The sequence below is a fragment of the Phyllostomus discolor genome, chromosome 5 (assembly GCF_004126475.2).
Source record: "Phyllostomus discolor isolate MPI-MPIP mPhyDis1 chromosome 5, mPhyDis1.pri.v3, whole genome shotgun sequence".
In the NCBI taxonomy this organism is placed as follows: domain Eukaryota; kingdom Metazoa; phylum Chordata; class Mammalia; order Chiroptera; family Phyllostomidae; genus Phyllostomus; species Phyllostomus discolor.
In genome coordinates, this window is record NC_040907.2 from 172,294,625 (window position 1) to 172,320,413 (window position 25,789).

General features: G+C 58.3%; 1 protein-coding gene across 3 annotated transcripts in view; it reads left to right on the forward strand.

Moving 5' to 3' along the window:
* Positions 1-25,789, forward strand: part of DOCK1 (dedicator of cytokinesis 1) — a 341,306-nt gene that overhangs the window by 284,248 nt on the left and 31,269 nt on the right. For all 3 annotated transcript variants that reach the window (XM_028512883.2, XM_036027442.1, XM_036027443.1), the window contains exons 32-38: positions 396-454; positions 7,130-7,278; positions 15,505-15,590; positions 15,771-15,927; positions 18,524-18,564; positions 19,831-19,921; positions 23,785-23,904. In XM_028512883.2, coding sequence (XP_028368684.1) covers positions 396-454; positions 7,130-7,278; positions 15,505-15,590; positions 15,771-15,927; positions 18,524-18,564; positions 19,831-19,921; positions 23,785-23,904 — 703 coding nt within the window. The remainder of the gene's footprint in view (positions 1-395; positions 455-7,129; positions 7,279-15,504; positions 15,591-15,770; positions 15,928-18,523; positions 18,565-19,830; positions 19,922-23,784; positions 23,905-25,789) is intronic.

Consider the following 25,789-nt stretch of genomic DNA (forward strand, 5'->3'; position numbering starts at 1 on the left):
AGGGATGCCACTTACAGTGGGCAGGGTGCGGGATGTCGGCAGTGGCCATGGCACATGGACACTAACTTCATGCACAGAAAAAAAAAAAAAAAAACAGAAAACAAACCTCCCCTTGAGCCCCATAGCCAGGTTCCCTTCCACTCGTGATTAGGGACTGAGGTGGCACCCCCTCCTTCCTCCCTATGCCCGCCCCACGCCCCGCAGTGAGGGGAGGGCACTGTGTGATCTGCGGTGACCGGTAAGTGACCTTCCCCGCCAGGGTCCCCTCCCTCCCTCCCTCCCCTGCCGTGTCTGTCGCCCTGGTGGACGGCCGCCGTTGCGCTGACAGCTGACCCACGTCGGGTTCCTGATGCCCACCAGAGTGACTCAGCATTTGTCCTGTCCCCGGTTGGCAGGTACGGAGACATGCGGAGGCAGATCGGCTTCGAGATCAGAGACATGTGGTACAACCTCGGTGAGTAGCGCGCTCTCCGGCCGTTGGGGCGGGACGGGACGTCGGGACTCGGTGGCGCGAGATGGCGTGACCGTGTGTGTCAGCGTGGGGCGCCCGACAGTTTTAACCGCTTCTGTCCTTTGGGGAGAAATTGCTCTTCTTGCCGTAATTGTCTTCAGAAAGAGGAGGGAGACCGAGCACAAGGAAGAAAACCCGTTAGGTGAGGCAAAGAGAGGAAGCAGCGGGCACCACCATCTGGTGACGGGCGGGCACGGCTCGGCCTCAGAGCTCCTTGCTCGGGGGCGGCGCGGCTCACGTGGCCTCCCTGTCCGCGCGCAGGGCCACGGGGCTCACCCCACTGCCGAGTGAGCCTTCACCACTTCCCCAGACGCCGCCTCCTTCCAAGGGGTCTGCTCACCTACTCAGAGCCCGACCCTGGGCTCGGGGACACCGCCAGCAGGCGGTGGCCACGCCCTGTGCTTGTGCAGTTGTAGCGACACGGGTGTGTGAGTGTGCAAGGTGGGGAAATCACCACCGGCGGCTGCCCTCCCGGCACCGCCCCGGCTGCATCGGGCAGGCGCGGCTGAGCGGCGTTCCCGGTTTCTTTGGCCTCACGGCTCTTCCTCATTTCCTGTTCGGTTTCTTCTGTGACCCGTTGATAGTTCAAGGGTGAGTTTTTCATTTCCGCTGTTTGTGAGTTTTCTAAGTGTTCATCTGTTACTGATGCCTAGTTTTATTTCCAGGTAGTCAGGAGAGACACTGGGTATGATTTGAGTCTCTTTAAATGGGTGGAGACTTGTTTCCTAACCTGACACTTGGTCTTCTCTGGAGAGTGTTCCTCGTGTCCTGGAGAAGAAGAGTGTGTCCCCTGCGGCTGCTGGTGGGACGTCCCGTTTCCTGTGTGTGTGTGTTCGGTCCTTTGCGTCTCTGTTGTTGCCTTTACTGGTGAGGAAAGAGCCCAGAAACAACCTAACTTGACACTTCAAGCAACTGAGAAGAGCAAAGTAAGCTTAAAGTTAGCAGGAGAAAGGAAATGATAAAGATTACAGCTGAAACAACTAAAATAGAAATATAGAAAATTCAACAAAAGTAAGATTTGGGGGTTTTTTTTTGAAAATACAAATAAAATTGACAAACCTTCAGCTAATTTACTAAGCAAAAAAGGAGAGACTGAAATAAAATCAGAAGTGAAGGGAGAGATTACAACTGATACCATAAAAATAAAAACATGCCTGATAAGAAACAACTGCGGACAATAACATGCCAACAAATCTGGCAACCTAGAAGACACGGATAAACGCCTGGAAGCATACAACCCGCCGGGACTGGATCTTGCAGATTTATAGAATCCGAACAGACTGACGATGGGTAAGGAGAGCCAATCAGCTTTCAGAACCTTCCCGACAGAAAGCCAAGACCTGATGGTTTCGCCGCTGAGTTCGACCCAACATTTAAAGAGGAATCCACTCCAGTCTTTCTCAAACTCACCCAAAGAAAGCGAAGAGGTGAGGACGCTCCCAAACTCATTTTCTGAGGCCAGCATTACCCTAATACCAAAGCCGATCAGAAACAGTATGAGAAAACAAAGGAAATTGTAGGCCACTCTCTCCGATGAACACAGATGCAAAGCTCCTCCACAACATACTGGCAGGCTGAATTCGGCAGCCCAGGGAAGGGGGCGCACTCTGTGGTCAGCCGGGCTTTACCCCCGGGATGCGTGGGTGGCTCAACCTACTCACATTAGTGAAAGTAATACCCGCCTCAACAGAGTGAAGGATAAAAATCACGACTTTCAATAGAAGCAGAAAAAGCTTTTGACAAAACTCAACACCCTTTCATGACCAAAGCTTCTCATCAAAGGCGTAGAAGGATTTTACCTTAACATAACGAAGGCCACAGGGCAGGTTCACAATAATACTCAGTGTTGAAAAGCAAAAGGCTTTTCCTCCAAGATCGGGAACAAGTCAAGGACGCCCACTCTCACCCCTCCTTATTCAACGTAGTGCTAGACGTTTGAGCCAGAGGAATAAGACAAGAAAAAGAAATGGAGACATCCACCCCAGAAAGAAAGAAGTGAAAACATCTCTACCTGCAGGTGACGTGGTCGTCTGTATTTAGAGTGGCCATCAATGTATCAAAATGTGTGCTTGTCCCTTGATTAACAGTGGCTGCCCCACCTCAGCCCCTGCTGGCTCCCCGGGCCCGCCCCCACCTCTCTGTGGCCCCGCCCCCGGAGGGTCCCTGCCTGACTTGCAGGGGGCCTCCTGCCTTTTCAGTTTTCTTTTTTTTTTTTAAGTTTTTTCAAGGTCATCTCTAGAGTCCCTGAGCTCAACCTCCTCTTTGAACTGGTCCCATTTCCTCTTGTCTGTGTCCATGGCAGCAAGGAGGAAAGTGGGGAGCAGCCCAGGGCCATCTGAGCTGTGTGGCGGTGCCACCCCCAGCCTCGGGAAGGCCGGGCCTTCCGGGGACACACCTCAGGTGGAGACCGCATCTGCAAAGCCCTTTGGGAGTGGCTGGCCCCCTGGACGCTGTCTGTCCAGATGGGCGGAGCCGTTATCTGCCATCGTGCCTCCAGTGGGCTGAGTCAAGTGACGAAGACTTCTGATTCCCTGCATCCTTGATGCAGGGAAGGAGGAGGGAGCAGACTCCTCGGGTCATCCTGTCGGTTGCTGATGCCAATACTGTGGTCCACGTGCAAGGTCCGAGTTTTGTAGCTTGGCGGCCGGGACCATCGACTCCGGCCTGAGAAATGGCCAAGGGGTCAAGTGGAAACCGTGACCGAGGTCGCTGAACCAGGGCAGGGACTGGGTAACAGCAGGGAAGAGCAACCGTCGAGCAGCAGGACCAGGCTTCTGCCTTGTGAAAGAACTCAGTTATTTGTGGACCTGTGCCCAGCAGCCCCCAGCATGGCTAAGAGTAGCTGCTTGGGTCGCCTCGGGCAGCCCGGCTCCGCCACCGAGAATCTGGGACGCCAAGCCTGCCCGTGAGTGTCATTGCGGAGGCTGCCACCTAGACACTTCTGACAGCACACCCGTCCCCCAAGGTGGGCACGTCCTGTTTTCTACACGGCTTTTTTTTTTTTTAACAGGCACAGCTTTGGGAGGGCATTGGCAAGGTGAGCTACCAGCTCTGCCAAGAAAATAAAAATAGAAGTCAGACATCATCCTCCCGCCCGTCACCTGTGGTACAGTCAGGCCTGGGGCGGAAGGCCCCAGGAGACCGTGTCTTCCTGCAGACCGTCCAGTGACCCCTGGGCGCCGCCTCAGCCGCCCCTCTGCAGCCCCGTGGCCGGGGCCCGGCTCCGGTGTGCTCGCCGAGATGCAGGTGCCCCACGGGACAGAGTGGTACGGTTCTCTTCGCTCCCCCACCTGTCAGGTGTCGGGTCAGAAAGGGGAAATCAGAAGCAGCCTCTCCAAAAACAAGGGGCGGGGGCGGGGGGCGGGGCAGCTGCCTACGTACCGAGCTCTTGTCATTAGTCAAGGCGTGCTCCGAGAGGCAGCCCCAGGGCGGCGCTGCCCTGTGGCTCCTGCCACCTGGATCCACGTTTTATTTATCGTGAGCAGCGCGCTGCCGCAGCACAGTGGCCACGGTCGGGCCGGAACAGATGTGGTCCCGGCAAGGCCTTCATTGGCCAGTTCCGTCAGTGACGTTTTTCAGGCGGGATTCCCTCCAGGGGTATTTCTGGGGACGGACCAACTGTGGGCTTTTCATTAAACCCCCGTGCAACGAGGCCTAGCCAGCTGGACTGGGCGGTGGCCTCATTTGCTCCGAGTGCTCTGGAATGAGACTGGGTTTGGCGTCCGGTTATCTGGACACTCATGACCGTGAGCAGGTCGTCCACCCCCCACCCGGCCCCAGGAGGCTGCTGGGTGGGGGCGGGGAGACCCTGGCTTCCCCGAGAGGGTGCACTCTGTCCCCACGGGACGCCACACACAGCCCCACGGTCTGTGACAGGAGCCAGGTCTTTAGGCCGGGGTTAGAGAATTTGGGGGTGGTAACCAGGAGACCCCCACTGTGACTTGAGGTGCACTGTCCTCGTCGTGACCTGAGAATCAGCTTGTCCTTCCCTTGTCTCCACGGGAAAGGAAAATGCACCTTTTCTCCTTGAGGTCCCCACTGCCGGCGCCACCTGGATCCTCACTGGTGTCAAACCTGAGTTCACTGTTAAACTGGAGCCGGATGTGCCCCAGGCGAAGTCCATGATCAAAGGTGCAAAAAACCCCCCAAAAAGATGAGACTGCTGGGGGACATGGCTCCGCCTTTGCTCACCTTGAAGACCCCCCCTCCTAGAAGGTTAAATCCCCAGGGTGTCCGTGCTGCCGGTGTCTCCTGTGTCCCCGGCAAGGGCTGTCATCGAAGATGAGGCGCCCGGCTCTGGGACTTGTTTTTCCTTCCCCACATCCACCGCCACCCTTGCCGCCTCCGCCTCCCTCCCGCTGGGAGCCGCAGGCGCCGCCCGACCGGCAGAGCTCTCTCTGCGACACTCAGGTTGTGGCTGACGAGCCACTCACTGTCACCACCGCCCGTCCCCTGAAACAGCGGCTCTGACATTTCCAGGCATCATGCACGGGGGGGGGGGGGGGGGGGGGGGGTCCCCGACAAGACCGGAGATGACAGCGTCCTTAAGAGACTGCTTTGCCGCTGTGAGGGGCCTCTCGGGCCCACGGAGCGCCGGGGAAGTGCCGAGAGCCCCATCCGAGCTGCCGGAGTCAAAGCAGGGATTAGTGGGTGAGCGGGAGTGTGAAGTCTCGGTTACGTTCGGGTTCCTGTGGAAGGTCCCATCCTGTGGACGGACCCGCACGGCGGGCGTCAGACGTGCGTTAATTTCGGCTGCTGGGAGGACCGTGTGTTCCGTTAGGTGCGGCTATTCGTAAGAGCCCAGTTGGTTTGGTGGTTCTCACAGAACTGTGCATTAGCTGCGTTATAAAGAAAACTACATTCTTTACCCTATATTGTACCTCCTGACTGTCTAAAAATACCGTTAAGGTTGATTAACTCTGGATAAATTGCCGGTGTTAATAACGGAATGTCACACATAATCCACTCAAGCATTTAAGCCCGCGCATTGTTCTAGCACAGGTTGGAGAGGAAAAGATATAAATTATAGTGGCACGGGATGAAAACAAATCAAGATACTTGACACCGGAGACAAGCAGGTGGGAGTTTGGAAAGTCGGCTTTCTCCCGAAGACCCTCCTCCGCGGTGGACGGATCCCCCTGGACAAAGTGCCCGCCCCTTTGTCAGCAATGGGTTCTCCAGGCAGTGGGGCGGGCGGCCGTGGCTCCCGCCGCCCCCCCCCCCCGCCCCTCCTCCGCCATCCTCCGCCATCCTCTGGCCCATTCCGCGTTCTCCATGAGCTCACCCACGTCACTGCCTGCGCTCGGGGGCTCAGGGGCATCTCACCCAGGGGTGCGGGGCCGCTGCGGGGGTGTGCACACTGGCGGCCCAGCCCCCCGCCCACCAGAGGGGCCGTTGCCCGCAGCTCCGGCCAGCTGCTCCGCCTCTGCGCAGGAGGAGGACTTCTCGGAGGAGAGCGCGTCCGCAGCGTTGGAGTGGGAGGCGGGGCTTGGGAAGGCGTGACGCCAAGGCCCCCAATAAGAGTAATTGGAAAAATAGGGAAAAGAAAGGTTTGGTGCCTTTAGGAAGACAGTCTCTACTTCCCGGGGGACTCGGTTTGGGATGGCGACACCGCAGCAATCGCCATGAAATGGCAGGTCTCTGTCCCCGGCGTCCGGCGCTGGCCGGGGCCACAGCCCGCGTCCTCCGCTGTGGGGTGGGCCTGGGAGAGGCTCCCACGCTCCAGGAGGGTGCTGACCGCCCACAGGAGGCCGCGCCTGTGGGGCGGCGGGGCTGCTGGGAAATTCGGTGCCTGCTGCTCCGTTTTGCCCAAAACAACAAAAAAAAAGTTGATTGACGTCAGGTCCGTTAAAAAAGAGGCGTGGTCGCCACCCCCCAAGGTTTTCATGAGAATTCAATGAGACATTCTCTACCCGGCGCGTCTGAAGCGCTCAGTAAATGTCAGCTAGTGTTACGATCGTCCTTGTTCATAAAGGCAAGCGTATTTGTTTAACAACAACTTTGGAGACGCCTTTTTGTGAATCCCTTACTGGTAGCTGGATAAGACAGGCGGGTCCGATGCACAAAGGAGCTGCTTAAATACGCACTTTCCGGCCAGATGGCAGCGGCCGGAGAAGGCAGAGGCAGCTCCGTCCGTCTCCCCAGCTCCGAGTTCTGAGGCCTGCGCCTTGCTGTCTGAGACTGGAGTCCTGCCGAGTGTTCTAGAAAGTGGAAACTTCCTCCTTAGACGATGCTGGAGCTGGAGAGGACCCAAGAGGCCACCCTCCCTAACTGCCCCGCTCTGCCGACTCCATTCCCTGTCCCAGCGTCGCTCTGTCCAAGGCGGGGTCCTCGTCAGGGTCCTTGGTCTGTGCGACCGAACGGTGAGACAGTGTCGGCCTTCTGTCTGCACCCAGAGGTCATGGTGGCAGGTGTGGTCCTGGTTGGACGCTGTAGCAGCTCCTCTCACGACGGCGAGAGCTCCGTCCGAGTCGCAGAGTAGGCTGGGTGCTGGGCACGTCCGAGGTGCCCACACCCCGGTGTTCTGCATCGCCGTGATTCTGTGCGGTTCCGTCCACAGAAGCCTGCCCCAGAACCCTCCTTTAAAAAGTGTCTGAATAATGCCTTTCTTTATTCAAGGTCAACACAAGATAAAGTTCATTCCGGAAATGGTCGGCCCGATGCTGGAAATGACACTGATTCCCGAGACAGAACTGCGCAAGGCCACCATCCCCATCTTCTTCGACATGATGCAGTGTGAATTCCACTTCACCCGGAGCTTCCAGATGGTACGGGCGGGGCGGGGGGCAGGGTGGGGGGGGTGGGGGCGACAGGCCTGAAGTCCTTGAGAAAGACTCACGGGCGGTTCTGGGGTGAACGGTGTGGGTGGGACCTGGAGAACGTGACACCCCACAGTCCACGAGGGAAGGGTCCCAGGCCTGTCCGAGTGCAGGGAGCCTGCCCTCTTTTGCTCTGGTCTTCAGGAAGAATGGTTCTCAGTGTTTGTTTTACTTACTTTGGTCTGGCCTCGCTCCCACGCGGAGCCCTGGGTGCCGGGTCTCCTCCTGGCCCCGCCCGGAGTGCGAGCTCACAGAGCGTTCGGCCAGGTGTTGCGGGGTTCTCTCAGACTGGCCGCTGCTCCTGTGTGTTCACTGGTCCCTCCTCACTGTTGCCTGAAGGCGCTCATTCCGCAGCCACGGAGGACCATTTTGCCATTTCCTAGAACAGAAGGCCAGGGTGTGAAGCTAGAAGAACCTCCGCTCCGTGAGTTGGAGCTGGGTTCAGACACAGAAGTCGGGCGGACTATGATTCCCGGCTTAGCCTGGGACTGCCTGGGTTTGGGGCAAGTTGCTGACACATCTCCGCGTCTCTGATTTGCACGCAGCTCTGAAATGGGCATAAAAACCGAGTGCATGCAGAAAGGGTGTTGTGGGAAGTGAGTAAGATCAAGCCCACAGAGCCCGCCTTCCCTCCCTCCCTTCCCTCCCTTCCTTCCTTCCTTCTTTCCTTCCTCCCTCCCTCCCTCCCTTCCCCCCTTCCTTCCTTCCTTCCTTCCTCCCTCCCTTCCCTCCCTTCCTTCCTTCCTTCTTTCCTTCCTCCCTCCCTTCCCCCTTCCTTCCTTCCTTCCTTCCTTCTTTCCTTCCTCCCTCCCTCCCTCCCTCCCTTCCCTCCCTTCCTTCCTTCCTTCCTCCCTCCCTCCCTCCCTCCCTCCCTTCCTCCCTCCCTCACTCTCTTCCCATGGGTGAGGGAGATTTCCTTACATTTGTTTGTTTGTCCAAGTAAAGAGTCTATTGTAGAAGAACAGCTGTGTTTTCCACTCTGGTCCACTGTCTGCCTTCATACCCATGTAATTGTAACATTGTAAACATTGTCCAAGTTTTCTCGTTCTTTTTGTTTGACGGAATATCGAAGACAGTTTCCTTGATTACAATGTAGTAACTAACCATGGTTTTAATGCCAGCACAACATCATAAAACGCCTGGGCATTAATCTTCTCTTCCTCGTGCCTGTAGTCGGCATTTAGACTGTGTGCCGATTCTCCCGGCTGTGGATAAATGTGCGGTGAGCATATGCATGCCTGTAGCTCAGCTTTCTGTTGACGTTTTCCCAGCATCCGTTCTAAAGAAGGGAGGTGGGTCGAAATGTATTGGTAACGTGTGGCATCCCGGCCAGGCCCCGTACATCACTGCCGTGACACGTGACCCGTGCGCACCGCCCCGGCACTAAATCATGGTCCGGCCTCGCTGCCAGCTCCCCAGAACGAGGGACTGGAAATTCAGATGCTTTTTCCTGGCACCTGACTTCTTGAATTTTATATAAATCAAGCTGCAAGGAAAAACCTTAGGAATAAAACACTGAAATGAAAGAATCAGGAAAAGAGGGGGGAAATTGTGTGTGTGTGTGTGTGTGTGTGTGTGTGTGTAAATAAATAAATGTTACTAGCCCAGGAAATGAAGATGGAAGGCCTTCAAAGTGGTATGTCATCTGTCTTTCATTTAAGCAGTCTTTGGGTCAAAGTCAGGTCAAGGGCGGCTGGAGTGGACCCTGGGCGGAGTCTGGTTCTGACCTGTCCCTTCCCTTTCCTGCTTCGCTGCAGCTTTGAAATGCCTGACGACGGGCCGGCCCTCTGTCTGTCTGTCTGTCCTCTGCTCGTCCCTTTGCAGGCGAGTGGGTGGGCACGCCGAAGGCTTCTGGAATAAAGGCGGGAGAACTGAATGGACGGAACTTCTCTCTGGGGTAGTAGTCTGTCCCTGTGGATTGGGGGAAGATCGGTTTCCCTTCTGTTGGGACCCCTCTGTTTATCTTTGCTCGCGGCCCCTCTCCGCCTCCTGGGTGGGATGTCACATGGCCGTCCTCCCAGACCCACGGCTGCCCCATTGTCCCATTTCTGCCGGCCCCGCACCATTTGTGCTGTGGGTACAGGTGACACAGCCTTGCCTCTGTGCTCCTGGCCGCCAGGGCGGCTGGCAGTGACTTGTGAATCCCCCCATCTCGTCTCCCGCATCCTCTGCATCTCTCAGTCCCTAGCTCCGGTCTCTGGACCCGCCGTAGCTTTTCTAATCGTTTTCTGTCCTGGGTTTAACTCTTGTCCTTGATCAGCTGATCTTCTAGAAACCCGGGCCCCGCCCTCCATTCCCTGCAGGGGGCCTGGGTGAATATGCTGGGGGGGGGGGGGGGGGTAGGTCCCTTCCAGATCCCAGGCTGGCTGGCTGCCGTTTCACACGTCCGCCACCGATCCAATTATCTCAGCTCACATCAGCCAGGGCTAAACTGGCCTCACTTCTGTGCCAGATGTGCGAACCTGGTGGAGGAGGGGGAGGGACACGTTCAGGGTGTTCGTCTTTCCGGAACTCCGGGGCTCGGAGCACACGGCGTGCCTCTGGTGTGTCGAGGTGGCTCTGCCTTCCGGGGTCAGGCTGCCGATCCGCCACGCTGGTGACATACGCACTGTCGCCTGCGGTCGGTGTGGAGAGGGGACCCATGGGTTCAGAGGAAGAACCTGCCGTTTCACTCGAGATTAAACTGCGTCAAACCATCATCGGAATTCCAAAGGCGCGTCTCAGTGCCTGGCTCCCCTGGAGTCCCGGGAGCGGCGGCTCCTGCCTCTCTGCCCCCGCCCCCACCCCGTTCAGGGCGTGGCCTTAGCATGCTCTGACCCAGGCATCTCCCCAGGAGTGTGCCAGCTGGTCTCCACTGTTGCAAGGAAGAGCAGGAGTCTTCCTTCTTCATTCAGATTAACTGCCCTTGGCCTTGGCCTTGCCTTGCCTTGTCCTGGGGTTGCTGGTCCTGCCTCACCAGCCTCTGCCCACAGAACAGGCTTGCCTGGGCGTGGCGTGGAGCTGCCCATTCACGGGCCCGTCCTGAGGCCTGGGATACTCTTTCCAGGGCTGCTGGCAGTGCCTGAGGTCAGCTTGATACCACCTGCCCTGGGCAGGTCCCCAAAACGTGGCCAAGGCCGGCTGACCCTGGGGTGCTAACAGAGGTCACAGGCTGTGCGGGAACCTGAGGCCGGGGTGCAGAGGTGATTGGATCCAATGTGGGGGTGCTGCGGCATTAGTCTCTCTTGGATCGTTCCGCAGACCTGCTGAGCCATGCTGCCCCACCGCCCCCCCCACCCCACCCTGAAACCCACCTCTCCCCCCTCACTGAGAGCCCCAAGTGAGTAACTCTCTGAGTCTCGGCCTCAGTGGGTTTTCCTTCATAAAAAAAACGTAGTCTTCATCCCCTCCTGGCACCCTTTTAACGAATTCCATTTGTTGTGTCTGCGGAAAGCACAGAACTCGCAGCTGGGAGTTGCCGCGCTCGGCCGCGTGGTCTGGAGGCCATTAACCAGAAGGGAGCGGACAGGGCCCACAGCACCGTAACATCTCCAGCCACGGAGCTGCCTCGTCATCCGCGCAAGGGGCAGTGGAAAGCCTGTAGGAACGCCCCGTGAGTGGCAGCGCCCGGGGGCACCAGCCGGCTCGGGGCCTTTGATGTCTCCGCTCCCCTGGCGGAAGGATCTGTGCCCACCGCCGTCCGCGACCACCCGGCGACCCCCGCGTGTGCTGGCCGCTCTTGCCGCCTGGCGGGGAAGCCGCCGTGGCGCTGCGGCGTGAATGTGAATAAGTAGGGTGGCAGTTTTATCCTGATGACTCCCCAGCTCATTGGGATTTTCTTGGTCAACTCTGATTTCCATTTCAAAGTCATACTTGAGTCTGTTCCTTTGGAGGCTCGAGGGGGGAAACACAGACAAGCATTAAGGCTTGTACTTCACGGAATCCCAGATCCAGAGAGAGTCCCGGGGTCGTGGGAACCAACCCCCTGGACTCCAGGAGTTCGAATTACGTGGAGTTCTGTTCTTACAAGCCCTGCGGCAAAGAGGTGCCCAGACTCCCACCACCTCCTTGGAGCACATGAAACGGGCCTCACTCCGAGGGCGCGTGCCTGGGGTTCGCTGCCGCAGCGCATGGTCCGCAGGCCCTCCTCCGTCCGGGCCGTGCCCCCGTTGGGGGCGCTGCTGTGAGCCCGGCCTGGGGCTCGGGTCCTGGGCCTTGGAGCCGCTGGGCTCCTGACTCTTGCACATTGGCTTCAAGGTCAGCAAGCCGCCTGCTTGTTGGACACAGAAGGATGTGGGGATTTCGGAATGTGGGATGCGGAGCGCCAAAGATTAATTAAGTGTGTAATTAAGTTTACAGAGTGGTTAAGCAAGAGGAATGCGGCGTACATAAAAATGGGAGTGCGTCTGAGCGGGGCACCGGGGCGCGGGGAACCAGACACTTGCGGGGGCAGCACGCAAGCCCGAGCCCAGGCTGTGGGAGGGCCGGGCTGCCCTCCACCCAGCCACGCCCACTCCTTCCTCCGGGCCTCGTTTTCCACACAGGCGCAGCTCAGTGACTTTCTCCTCCCCCACCCCCACCCCACTGTGGCTGCCAAAGCCAAGGGCCCCGTATGCCCCTTCATGGGGTGGGCTCGGTTCCCCCTGCAGGTGCAGAAGCAAGGGTGACCCCTTGAGGCCGTCTGCTGCCAGGGGGTGGTCTACCACCGCAGCCCCACATCCCATAGCTTGCGAGACGTTCGTTCTGCAAACCAGGAGAAGGTAGAGTGTGCCGGGCCAGGGGCCAGTGCTCGCTCAGCCTCCCCCGTCGCCAGCCCAGTCCCCGCAGCACATCCCTGGACCGCAGCTCTTGCCCCGCCCTGGCTGGGCTCCGAACACCGCGTCAGTGTAGCCACAGCTGGCTGCAGGGACCCTTCCTCCTGGTTTAGTTTCCCAGCCCGCGCCCCCACGTCCCCGGCGGATGCCTGTGAAATGCTGGCCCGGTGTCACCCGTTCATAAAGGCACGCACACAGCTCATCCAGCTCAGACCTCCACGGTCAGCGTGGTGAGCCTAACCCACGACAGAAACATCCATTCCAACCCAAACAGCTTTGGCGTTTGGGTTACCCACTGCCGAGGCCCTTGGCCCCGTGACCTCTTACCTCGGCGGAACCAATAACCCGAGGCTCACGGCGGCTCAGAGTGCCAGAGCCGGGCTCTCTTTCTGCCTTTATGGGGCTGACACCAGGTCAGCGCCCCTGGGGCACAGCCCACGGTCCCCCCACGCTCAGGGAGGCAGCAGCCCCCACGCAGCCCTGTTCCGCCGGGGCCGCTCCGGTTCCGTGCCCTGGGAGGGCCGCTGGTGTCGGAGACGCTCTGTCCAGCGTTTCACATTGAGTGCCCCGTGGATATTGTCTCAGTGACATCCGTCACTCGGCAAAGAGGGGAAAACACCGTGTAATGATTCCACTTATCACATGAGTGAGCTTCTGCCACCTTCAGAGCAATAAAGCAAATTCGCTCTAATTTCCTCCTCGCCGCAGAGAACCCCGCCGCAAATCACCGAGCAGCGGGCGTTTACGGGGGTAATAAATGCGATTTTGATAAAACCAGCTCTGCTCCAGCAGCAAACGTGCTTTCTCCAATTTATTTAGGCGGCATCATTTCCTTCTGATTATGATAACAGTTCACAGCACACTGTTTCTAGCAAATGGTTTCTAGTACATTCCGTAAAAATTCACGGAGACCCTGGAATTGGCAGCGAGCTGCAGACCCGTGTGTCGAATCCTGGCTGACGAACGGAACGGGGTTGCCAGGTGTCTGTGCAAATTACTCAGTTTAGACTAGAGGTTAGTAAAATTAGAATCAGCTGCGCTCTTCTGATTTACTTATCATTCATTCGCTCTTTTTAGAAAACATTAAATTCATCAGTCAAATTTGAAAAGCAGCATGCTTAATGAGCCGGCGCTTCCTCATTGCCCTTATTTGTGACAGCCAGGTTTATGTGAGAGCGGAGAAAAACACGCCATTTCCAGTAGGTGGACTCCAAGTTCAAGTGTCTTCTGATTAACTAGGATGAGCAATTTGGAATGCTTGTGTGCGTCTGCCTGTGTCCGGATAGGGCATGTTGTGCTGGATCCTCGGCGCCTTCCTCACTGGCTGCTCGTTAAGCGTGTGGGATTGAATTGCGCGTGTTAATTAAATTTAGTGTTACTTTGAACCCAGTTATTCGTTGTGAAGGACCAGCCTGCACCGCACTCTGCATCTCTGGCATTCCCATCGAGGGACTAGTTGGGGACACGGGGCTGTGAGAAAACCCCGAGCATGGGCTAGTGGTGGCCAGCCGTCTCCCTTGCCGCGCCGGGTTCCAAGCAGAGCCGCCTTTTGAAGGATTCCTCCCAGTACAGAGCAGCGAGATAGTGGGTTAGCATCAAAAGGTTTTCGCTTTACAATAAAAGTCACTATCCTGAGACTGCAGCTGGAAGAAAAAAAAAAAGCAGGTCATCCTTTCTTCTTCAATAAAACCATTTCTTTTCCTGTGTTCCTGAGACCCTTGCACTTCTGGGGCTCAACAGAATCAGAAAGAGGGTGCGTGTTTGCAGGAGGAGACAATGGAGAAGATCAAGGGGGGGCTTGGGGGGTTCACCCGGCCCAGGTTTGTGTGAGGTCGCTGAGTCCTTGATGTCAAGCGAGAATCGGTGCTTCTCTCGTGGTCTGTCTGCGGTTCCCTTCCATCTGCGGCATGATCCGATGGGGCTGAGGCCTGTGGCTGGTCAAGGGCGGGGGGGTCTGCGCTGCCTTCAGGCCCCTCCCTGGGCCTCCCCAGACCTCCTTGGCCCTGCTTCGTAGAGGCCGTCAGCTGCCACTGACGCAGCTGCCCCGAGTCCCCAGGACGGCAGAGGGTGCCCGCAGTACCTGCGACAAGCACTTGGGTGCGTGTGGCCGCCGCTGGGCCTCCACGGCCGAGAGAGCACGTGTGTCTCCGCAGCCTGCCGGCCCGCACCTGCACCGGCCCGCACCTGCACCGGCGCATCGAGCTCCCCCGACTCTGTTTCAGCACCAGTTCTGGCCAGGAGTTGGTGCGCATGTCACCTATGCACCCCATCCTCATCAGCAGCACCAGGCACGGTTCTCGGTGTCGGGGACCCAGCAGGCACCACGGGAAGAGGAAATCCTTCCTCTCCTGCAGTGTAACTTCCCACGGGGGCCCGGTCATACGGAGAGGACCTGCAGTTACTGCCTGGGTGTACACGTGGTGCCTATACACTCAAGGGCCCCAGTGACCCCGGCATCGCGCCGTCCGTGGTGGGCTCGCTTCCTGAGTCCTGCACTCTCCTTCCTGGCTTCCTCCTGCCCGCCGTCTGTTGGGTCAGCTCTGTGGGAACTGAGTCTCCTCCAGCCCCTGGGGACCCCTACAATGTGGCAGTCACTTGCCTACAGTCCCGGGACGGAGGTAGCTCTGAGTTCTGCCAGGGAGGGGGCACTGGATAGTGAGGACGGACACACGTGTCCTTATGGCGGCAGCTCTTTCCAGCCCGATCAGCCGCGGCGTTCACGGCTCCTCTGACAACGTGTGGCAGATGCACACCCCACCAGAATGTGGAGTCTTTCCCGACAGAGCTCGTGGGTCCGAGAGACCGTGGGCTCTGATGGCTCTCGCGCACCGTGGTGCTCTGGAAGTCCTTCCGGAGTATCATCACCTGGAGACTCCGGGAAGCGGCTGCTGGCGGGTGTCCCGGCCGAGGCCCCTCGTTTCCCACCCTGTTCTGTCAGCCAGACGGAGAAGCTTCCCTGGGCTCCACCGGGGCGTGGCAGGGAAGTGGCCCCTGGGTCTCTCCCGATCGCTGGGGAGCTGTTTTAGACGCTCTTTTTCGCAGAGATGATGTTGGAGACACGTTTTAATGCGGCGCCTTAATATTTCTCCCCCCGCCCCACCATTTCCTTGTCTGTCTTTCTGGCTCCCGTTCCTGCTGTCAGAATCCACGTGTTTAGACTCCGTCAACCAGGGAAGGAAATGGAAGATTTCCCCGGTGGCAGGGGGCCACCTGCAGGCTCCAGGGCCCTGGGGACAGCGACTCTTGAAATGAAATCAGGCTTCAAAGGCGGCGGGGAGCTGTCTGGTGACGGCCCCTTGCGGACGGATGTGCTGTTGACGCTCCCGTCACAAGATGAAATACCCGCCTCTCCGATCACTTACCTTCCTCTGTTTAATTATAGTTCGAAAATGAGATCATCACCAAGCTGGATCACGAAGTGGAAGGAGGCAGAGGAGATGAACAATACAAAGTGTTATTTGATAAAATGTAAGTGTTGATTAGCGGTGGGCGGGGCTCGCGGCAGAGTGGGGACGGAGAGGCTGTCATTAGACGACAGCGACCTTTGCAGCCCGGGGAGAGTGCAAACGTGTCAGTGGCGGGGCCTGCGGCCAGCGGCGCCCCAGCCCTGCCACGCTGACCCGCCGCGCCTGTGACCCCCTGCCGCAGCCTCCTGGAGCACTGCCGCAAGCACAAGTACCTCGCCAAAAGCGGGGAGACGTTCGTGCGGCTGGTCGTGCGCCTCATGGAGAGGCTGCTGGACTACAGGACCATCATGCACGACGAGAACAAGGAGAACCGCATGAGCTGCACCGTCAACGTGCTGGTGAGTGGCCGCTGCTGGTGTCCGGGGCCTCCGGGAGCTGGTGACGTGCGGGGCGGGGCTTCTGGGAGCTACTGACGTGTGGGGCGGGGCTTCCGGGAGCTGGTGACGTGAGGGGCGGGGCTTCTGGGAGCTGGTGACGCGAGGGGCGGGGCTTCTGGGAGCTACTGACGTGCGGGGCGGGGCTTCTGGGAGCTGGTGACGGGTGGGGCGGGGCTTCTGGGGATCTGGTGACGGGTGGGGCGGGTCTTCTGGGGAGCTACTGACGTGTGGGGCGGGGCTTCCGGGAGCTGGTGGCGTGCGGGGCGGGGCTTCCGGGAGCTGGTGACGTGCGGGGCGGGGCTTCTGGGAGCTGGTGACGTGAGGGGCGGGGCTTCTGGGAGCTGGTGATGTGTGGGGCGGGGCTTCCGGGGCAGAATAGCGGCCCCTGCTGGTGTCCGTGTCTGCGAGAGGGAGGGGATGAGGGAGGACCCTGCACAGATCCCTCGGCCGCATCCTGCAAACACTGACGTCAAAAGCAGAAACAAAGAACGCGGAATGGATGGATGCCCCATAGGCGCGTCATCAGACTGCCTTTGGAGCCCGTGCTGCGGGGGTTTAGAGAATGGAGTTAGTGGAACATTCCACATTCTGTGGCTCGGTGACGTTCTGCTCTCCCTTGTACTTGAAACAGTGAGTGAAAGTGGGAGAAGAAGAGACGTGAGCGGCCCTCTGTGCAGCGGGCCGGTCCCCTAAGCGCCCCCGGCTGCCTGTGTAGCGACCGTGGCTCCCAACGGACAAAGCGCACGTTTGTAGGCGTGCACGTGTCCCCGGGTAATCACGCAGGCTTTGATTCCTGGACGGTAATTCTGTTGTGTCACCCGGCTCTGCCCCGCTATTCGGCCACCCAGACTTCCGTCTCTGTGGCTGGTCGACCCATTGTTCAGATGCAGGTTCCTCTCTCGGGCCCCTTCGCCAGGCTAATTAAGGTGGTTCCAGCTGGAATTCTAAAGCCGTAGGGTCTGTGTTAGTCATGATGGAGTACAGACTGAAAATAGAACACAAAGTATGCATTCCAAAAGGTCAGTGCACAGTGGGGGATCGGAGCTGGGGACCCGGTCCCGGTGCAGAGGGGCCCTTGGGGGGGCGGACACTGCGCGCAGAGTAGCTGAGCTTCCACGCGGAGACGCACAGGCTCTGTTTAGAAACTGGGTGTGCGGCATCCTCGTTGTGACATTGTAAGGGAGAGGGAGCAAAGCTCAGGAAAGGACCAGCGGCGTGAGAGACGCAGAGGATGGTGCCAGCCGCGGCTGGTGCTCACTGGCGCGGCAGGGTCAGAGGTGAGGTCCGGCTCTTGGTTACATCACCCTGGCTGTCCGCCGGCCGGAAACACCCCTGTTACCCAGACGCCACTGGCATCTCAGTTGCAGCAGCACATGGAAGCCTTGGTGTGACGTTCTGCACGCACGCGGCCCTCGGCCTCCCTGTGTGCGCCTGTCGTGGCTTCTCTGAGAGCTCAGTGGTGGGGGCCCTGCCCATTTGCGCGGATGGGGTCGAGCAGGCAATGCCGTCTCACTGGACCCCAGTGAGCCTCCGAGATGGTGACGCCCGGGCCTCATCCCAGGCACCGTCTCCGAGTGCTGACGTCCGGTCAGGGGCTGCATTGCCCAGGAAGGCGGCTGCGGTGGTTTCGCACCTCAGGCCCTGTCGGGTGGCTCCTCTGCACCTTCTCGTTGCCTCGTCGAAGATAAATACGTTAAAGGTCCACAGAGCTGTACCCACGAAGGAATTTAAGTGATAGAAATAGTCACACTCACCCAGAGAGCAATGCGCAACACGCAGAGACCCCCGTGGTCTGGGCTCTGCGGGCCAGCCTTTCTCCGTCCGCACTCAGACACGCGGGTTTCTTCCGTGGCAGCCCGTTTTCGGGCCATGTTTCCGGGGGTCTGTGGTCCGGCACGGAGCTGTCCCGGCCGTGTGTCTGTGATGATGGGCGTGTTCTGTGTCTGCGCTGTCACCACAGCAGCCCGAGCCCCAGCTCTCAGGCGGGGCAAGTACCACCGAGTCAGGGACTTTCTCACCTCACCCAACGTTGGTGACATTTACTGGGCGGTTGGATCCATGGGGCTGGTGGGCGGTGGGCAGTGGCCAGTGTGCGCGACGATTCCGGTCGAGGGTGCCGTGCTGCCTTCCCGTGGCCCTAGGTGAGGCTGAGCCCAGCGTGCATGAAATCGTGTGACCATGCTGTTGCCCACATTTGGGGTCTTTTTATGTCACTTTGTTTTACTTCTAATGAGATTACAATGGTTAAGGTGTCAGATCTTTGGAGGGGACCTTGTTTTACCTGCAGGCAGGTGACTTTCCAGGGACAGAAGTAGACTTTGGCCATCGCAGCATTTAAAGAGCAAGAAATGTAATCACTGGGATCGCGCCCCGTTCCCCCCCGGAGGGGAAGGAGCACCTGAGTCGGTTTTGTATCACGTGTGACCTGATGCTCCGGGCCCCGAGCCTGGGCCCCCTGGCCGGGTTGGCTGCCGGGTAAAGGCCTGTGAATTTCTCTCGTGCACGTCACACTCTTTATAGCACAGGTTTCCTAATGTGTTGTGGTTTGATTTTTCAGAATTTCTACAAGGAAATCGAAAGAGAAGAAATGTACATAAGGTAGGTGGCCTTCCCGCTCGTCTGCACACTCTGCATGTCTGTTGCAGTGGCCGTGTGTCGTAATGGCTGTGGTCGTAACGGCCGTGGGTCAGGCCCGTGCTGAGCAGCGTTTTCGAACCGCAGGGGCTTGTGTTGTGGGAAGTCGTGGAGCCTGGGGACTGAGTTTGGTGCAGCGCCTGGATGTACTCGGAGCCCGGGTGCCGTTTGCCCAGGCCGGTGGCAAATAGGCAACATGGATATTTTCCAGTGCATTCTTGTTCTGGCACCGCAGTCTTGTGTCCTGTGTTGTCTGCTGGGTGTTCATCCATCCCTGAGTGAGTGGCCTTTTTCTCGAGAGCGGCAGGACTCTCGAGAGTGACCATGCTTTTTTTTGGTCACTTTTAGGGGCCAAAGTCAAACGTTCAGCAAGATTCTCACTTAGAAGACCAGATGAGGATATAACCCACGTGGCACTAGTGCTTGATGATGGGCTAGTCCACCAAGCATGGTTTTCTAACTTCTGGTTTTTACAGGTTTTTTTTAGTTCTTAAAAAGTAATAATATTGAGAAAATACTCGTTTCTTTTATTAATAAGCAAACTTTATTTCTTTTTTAACATTTTATTTATTTATTTATTTCCAGGCAGAAGGGAGGGGAGGGAGAAAGGGAAACATCAGTGTGTGATTGCCTCTTGCACGCCCCCTACTGGGGACCTGGCTTGCAACCCAGGGAGGCATGTGCCCTGGCTGGGAATCAAACCAGCAACTCTTTGCTTTGCAGTCCAGTGCTTAATCCACTGAGCGACACCGGCCAGGGCACAACCTTTATTTCTTTAAGCAGAGACATCTTTGCATCATACTCGCTGTGATCATTGGACTTCTTGTTTTCTCACGGATTTGGGTTTTTATGGGTGTGTGTGTGTGCGCGCACACTTTTGAATTCCATTGTAGTGTGAGAAATCACAAGCACTGTGTACTCTCATTTCAAGTGTGTGGAGAAAATTCTGGAAAGGAACCAGAAACCTTGAAGAATAACTCTACCTCCTTGTTCCAGCTTCAGTCTTTGTCCTGAAAAGAGGATTACATTTTTTAAAAAGTATTGTCTGTTACTCTTGACATGTTTTAATGCTTTCTGTGGCAAATGTTTGCAAGGGTCATGAATTGCGAGCGCTGTAAAAAGAAAGGCTGGGCACGATTTACTGCCGAAGGCAGAATTTAGCTCTTGCCGTCGTCTGCATGGATTATTCGGTGACATGTTTAAGGGTGCGCCTGTGCTTTATCGCCTCAGGTATCTGTACAAACTGTGTGACCTGCACAAGGAGTGCGACAACTACACGGAAGCGGCTTACACCCTGCTGCTCCACGCCAAGCTTCTGAAGGTGAGACCGCAGGAGCGCGCACTTGTTTGGCGGTGTCGTTACAGATGCTAAGATGATTTAAAACTGTACCTTTCGGTGGCATTTTAGTAAACCTGTAAGCTAAGGTTTTGTGGATGTTGACTTAATGCAGTGACACAAACAGAGGTGTTAGGAAGCACGTGGGTGGCAGCGGCGGCCCGGTGGATGCATTTAACAAGATGTCCCAGCGCGTTGTCACCGAGCCTCGCAAACACGTCAGCACGCATCTCGGGCAGCTCGCCATCCCTTCTCCCCACTGCCAGAGAGGCCCAGCCACGGTGGGGATGACTCCAGAAAGGAGGAGGCTGGGCAGCAGAGTCCGGGCGGGTCACAGGCGACACATCCCAGCAGAGCACAGGGACCAGGCCAAGGGGGGGAGGGACGCTGGCACCGCCTCTCGTTTTAACATCAGCAACGCAGGACAGCGTCGTCCTCGTCCTGTGCCTATTTTTATAAATACGGAAAGTAGAAAAATCGGAAACCGGATAAACGAGAAGAACCGGAAACTAGAACTTAGCACGTGACCCTCCATTCCCACTGCTCACGCGGGGAGCCCCGTCTCCGACCCCAGGCCCCCTAAAGCCGAGGGAAAGAAAACCTGCTAAGATTGCTCGACAGGGGGCACGAGGCAGGGTCTCCTGGACGGCGGCAGGCTCGAGGCCGGGCTCCGTCTGGACGCCGCGTCCGTGGCCATCGGCAGCCTCTGGACTTCACGCCGGGCGAAGCTGCCGAGACTTAACGGCGTGAGGGGAGAGGGTGCAGCGGGTGCCTCCCGCCCCGGCCGTCCCACCGTGACCTCTAACGGCCTTCCTGGGCCGGGGACCCAGAGTTCAGGAACGGAGCACGCCTGCACATGGGAAAGCATGTCTTTTACACGAGGAAATGAAACTGAGGCGGACAAACCGCCCACCCACCACGGCGCTCTCTCACGCAGCGTGAGCGCTCAAGCGGCCTGGGAATGTCAGACACATGGGCGTGCGTCAGCTGTGGCTTGTCTCACCCTGGGGTCTGTGCCTCGCGGTGGGGGGTGGGGGTGTTCACCACCCGGATCAACAGGCCCGATGGCACGTCTGCCCCACGGAGCTCTGAGTTCCCCAGTGAAGTGGCCACCGCGCCACCGTCTCTCTTCCTGCCTTTCACCTCATCATGCTGGGCCATCTTTCCCAGGTAGGTTTTGATCCGGCCAGCTCGCGGATTGTTCTGGTTAATCAGCACACTGAAGAACATTACTTGTATTGTCATGAACATTCTTCTCAGTATGACAGTGACAAATACGTCCTTGGTTCTTAACTAAAAATCCTCAGATGGAACCTTCCTTTCTGCTTAAGGACACTTTGTCGACAAACAAGGACAGTCAAAGCAGCAGCCTTTAGCCTAGGAGTGAAGTTCTCACACCTCGGTGTTTGCAGGGAAGGTGTGAGGACCTTTGCTTCCCTCCTCAGTTTTTTAAGTGACTTTAAGATTCAGAGAAGTCATTTGCGATCTGAACATTCTAATCCATACTTATTTATGGTAGTTACATTTCAGAATCCCCTTAAAGTCTTCCTTGTAGCCCTCCCCCCAAAGTAGAAATCTAGCCATGCTGTGAAAACTCCATCATTAATGAGGGTATAACTTCTGGTTGTGGCCAGGATCCACGAGTCCAAGTTCATGATGAAAAAACATGCAGGCCAGTTACAGGGGTGCCCGGCCCGTGGGCTGTGTGCAGCCCAGGACGGCTGTGAATGCAGCCCAACACAGAATCGCAAACTTATTTAAAACACGAGATTTTTTTGTGATTAAGTGTCACGATGTATTTACTGTGTGGCACAAGACAACTCGTCTCCCAGCCTGGCGCAGAGACACCAAAAGGCTGGCCACCCCCTGCTTCATTGGCATTCCTGGAGCTCGTTCTGGCCAGCTCGGCCCCTGCGCCTCGGAGCCCTGGGCCCATCCGGCCACAGGAGTGTGGGGCGGGGCGAGGGCTGAGAGCGAGCCGCTTGGGATCCCCGCCAGCTCCCCGGAGCCTGCTCCCCATTCATGCAGGCCAGCCCCTTTGCGCCTGTGCCCCATGTCACCGTGGTACTGTTACAGAACAAACAAGAGGGGCCTGGGATGGTATACTATTACTGAAAGAAGCCCCCAGGTCCGTTATGTCTGCCGCCAGAGGAAAGACGTCTCTCAATGCCAGAGATTTGTGAAAAGGAAAGGAAACGTTTATTTAATGCTATACAGACTTAAAGTAGGGACCTAATGTCTTCACCAAAAATCCTAAAGTCCCTTAAAGCACCCACAAACAGACACAGTCCGTCCTTCCTTCCTTCCTTCCCCCTTTGCCCAGTCCAGAGTACCGTATCTCCTAAAGCTGCGGGGGTCCCTACTCTGGCAAAGGCACATGGTCTTCTCTCCCCGGACCACATGAGTCCCCACTCTCCCAGAGCCGCGTGGTTCTCCCTCTCATGGCTGTGAGAGTCTCCACTCCTTCAAGGCCGTGTGGTTCTCTCCCTCAGGGCCGCGAGAGCCTTCACTCTGCTAAAGCTGTGGGGTTCTCTCTTGCAGGGCTGCGCATGGTTCTCCCCCTCCAATGGCTGCCGCGTCTGTATTTAAATCCCAGCGCCAATCTTCCTCTGAAGCCCCATTTCCGGCTCCTCCCACAATTGGCTACAGCTGCCAGATTCTGGGCAGGTGTGGCCCTGTGGTGTGGAGCCAATTAGGCTCCCCTCTTGGCTGCACCCTGTTACAGTACCTGGCTTTGTTCTGCCTCTCCAGCACCTCCCATGTATCATGTGCTCCCTCAAGTGGGCCGCAGCAGGCCCCACTGCTCCGAGAGTAGCCCAACTAGCACCAAGTCCTGAGGGGCACCCCCACCCCCACTTTGGTCCAGGCGGCCTGGGCACATGCTAATTTCCTTGCAGCACCGTCATTGTCACCTCGGGATACAGTGCCAAGCTCCACCCTCCGGGCTGATAAGCCAGCCCGCCCTGATGACTTGCTCCAGGGGGTCTCCCGGACCCCCACGTGCAGCCTCACCACCCCCTGCACTGCCCAGAAACCGGCTCTGCAGGTTACCGAGCCTCACGCCCCAGTTCGCAGCAGCACTGTCTCTGGGCCGGCCCCTCTGACCCGCCTTTGGCGTAGGTCCGTGCGCACAGGAAGTCCTCACCAAACCCCGAATTGTGTGGACCCCCCACACTTACTGCCATTGACCTGCTGAGCCTCAGTTCCAGCGTGCATCCGCCCAGTGAGCCGGCCTACCCTTGGGCCCATGTCCCACTGGCCGAGACCTCTGCGGGCCCTTCCCTCTTTCCGTGGGTCCGCCTGCCCGGGCGCGAACCCTGGCTGACCCCCGCCCTGCGCCAGGCAGTGTGCGCGGCTGAAGGCAGAGAAACGCCCCCAGTCTCCAAGGGGCCGGTCGCCCATCTGGTCCCTTTGTTTACCACTTGGAAGTGGGGTCCACGGGCCTTCCTTGCTCTCAATGACAATGTCGAGCTGCACAGGCCCGAAGCCACTCCCCGATGTCCCACGGCCACAGATCACCTGGTTCATGGCGCATCCCAGGTGTGACAGGGCATCAGGAGCAAGCTGACAGGTCCATGCTTTCCGGAACCTGCTGGGTTGCCCCTCTGGGGGCTTCCGGCCCCCCTTTGCCCCATCTTGCACTCCTCACGGGGCCCCTGCGCTGGCTTCTGCCCCCGCTTCCAGGCCCAGCCCCCTGGTGACAGCAGCCCCAGCGGTCCCCAGGGTCTCGGCTGCATGCGTGCTCTGAGCCCCGAGCTCCCTGCGCGTCCTGCCCCGGGGGCGGGCAGAGGGCGGCACTGCACGGGCCCCGCCCTGGGGACAGGACTCACGCTCTGCTGTTTCCTCAGTGGTCGGAGGACGTGTGCGCGGCCCACCTGACGCAGCGGGACGGGTACCAGGCGACGACGCAGGGGCAGCTGAAAGAGCAGCTGTACCAGGAGATCATCCACTACTTCGACAAGGGCAAGGTAACGGAGCGCATGCGGTCCTGTCTCCCCCGCGTGTGCGCGTGCTCACGGGCGCCTGCCTGCGGCGTGAGCACGCTGCTTCACACACGGTGCTGGTGGGGCCCGAAACTTGGTACGGATCATGTGTTGGAAGGGTTGATGCACGCTGCGAAGTAGGAATCTTAAAACACACACATGTACACACACACACACACACACACACACTAATCACCCTTTTCTAGACGCTGTGCTGAGAGTGAGGACCGAGACCACGAGTGTGTGCACAGCGTGTGCCCGGGGAGCCGGCGGCGGGGAGGGTTCCCGGGCAGGGTGTCCCTCGGACTGGAGTTTTGTTTTATGGTTACTGAAATGAAAAGCATCCGATGGCGGCCTCTGCATTGATTGGCTCAGACGAAGCGGTGTGGCCGTTGATTTCTGCTAGAAGGAGACCCCCGTCGTTTTGATCAGCCAGGGACGGGCTCATCCCTGGGTGGGTTCGCACAGCCCCGAGGGGCGGCCACCGTGTTTCAAGGGGCCGCCGGCTGCGGCCACGGGAGCCATTGAGCTCTGCCAGCGGGGGGGCTTCCGAGCCCCTTCTGCGGCGTCCTCAGGGTTCCTCTGGTGTCCTGCTTTTTCTTTTCTTCACCTTGAGAAAAGTGACCAGAGAGTCCCTCACGGGCCCCTGTGTGAATTTCCTGCGGCCGCAATCACCAAGGACAACCAACTGGTGGCTTTCAATGACACAATGGACCGTCACCATTGTGGACACCAGGGCCCTGAAAGGGCAGTGTCGGCCGGGCCCTGCTGGCTGTGGGGTGGCGGGCGGGTCTGTGCCGCCCCGGTCTCACCTCCCCCCGAAAACCGTCTGCCGGCTTTACCGTGGCAGCCCGAGGGTGCCCTGGATTGTGGGTCTCACCGTGTCCGGTCGGTGCCTCGTGGTCCCCAATGAAGCCTTCAGTCCGAGCACTGCAGGGAAAGCACCGGCTCCTGCAAGGAGCATGAGCTGCCCCACCCGGAGGGAGAGGCGGCAGTGGGCGGCAGGACCCACACTCACCACCGTGAAACGCACCTGCCCCCCCGCCCCCGCAGTAGTTACCAGCAGCCCGGCCGCAGCCGCCGAGGGCGCCTCGCCGACGGCCTGGCCCCCGTGACGCGTGAAGCTGTGACTGTTTCCAACCGCAGCTCCGTCGCGTCCTCTCTCAAAATAACCTCTCCTTGACAGAGTTCGCACCTCGCAGTGCGCCCGAGCCAGAAAACGAGGCGTCTTGCCTCATCTCGTGAACCAAATACAGGGGCCTGGGAGCGAGTTTCTGCTTCCGTTTGAATGACCGAGTTGCTTTTCTAAGTGCTGGGGCTGAAATGGCCTCGTCCTGCGAGTTCCGTCCTTGAAAACCAAGTCATGCACCAGAGGAAGTACGGGTGCGGACACCCCCTCTTTTTGGTTTATGCTCAGCGTCTCCTGAGTTTTTGAGAATCCTAATGTTCTCCGGAATCACTGCAGTTCACCGGCAGTTGGCCTGAGTGTTCAGAGAGATCGTCTGCTCACAATAAAGGAACCGTTTACTATCGAAGCGTGAGAAAAACCCACTTTTAGAGCCGGTGACACCCCGGCTCCCCCGCACTCTGCACGCTCTCCAAGGAGCCGAGTCACGAATAGGCCTACTGTGTGCCAGGCGCCGCCCTGCACCCGTGACGCACAGGGAGGAGAGGGCGCCGGCCTGGCCCGGGGCCCGCACGGCTGGCCCTGGGCGACCGGTGGTCAGGCAAACACCGCCCCGCCCCGCCCCGCCCCGCCCCGGCGGTGGGCGCTGTGTCACTCTGTGACAGGTGCGGGCGTGGTCGCTTCTCCGAGGAGAAACGGGGGACGTCACCTGCTCAGAGAAGACGGCACTGAGCTGGCCCCTGA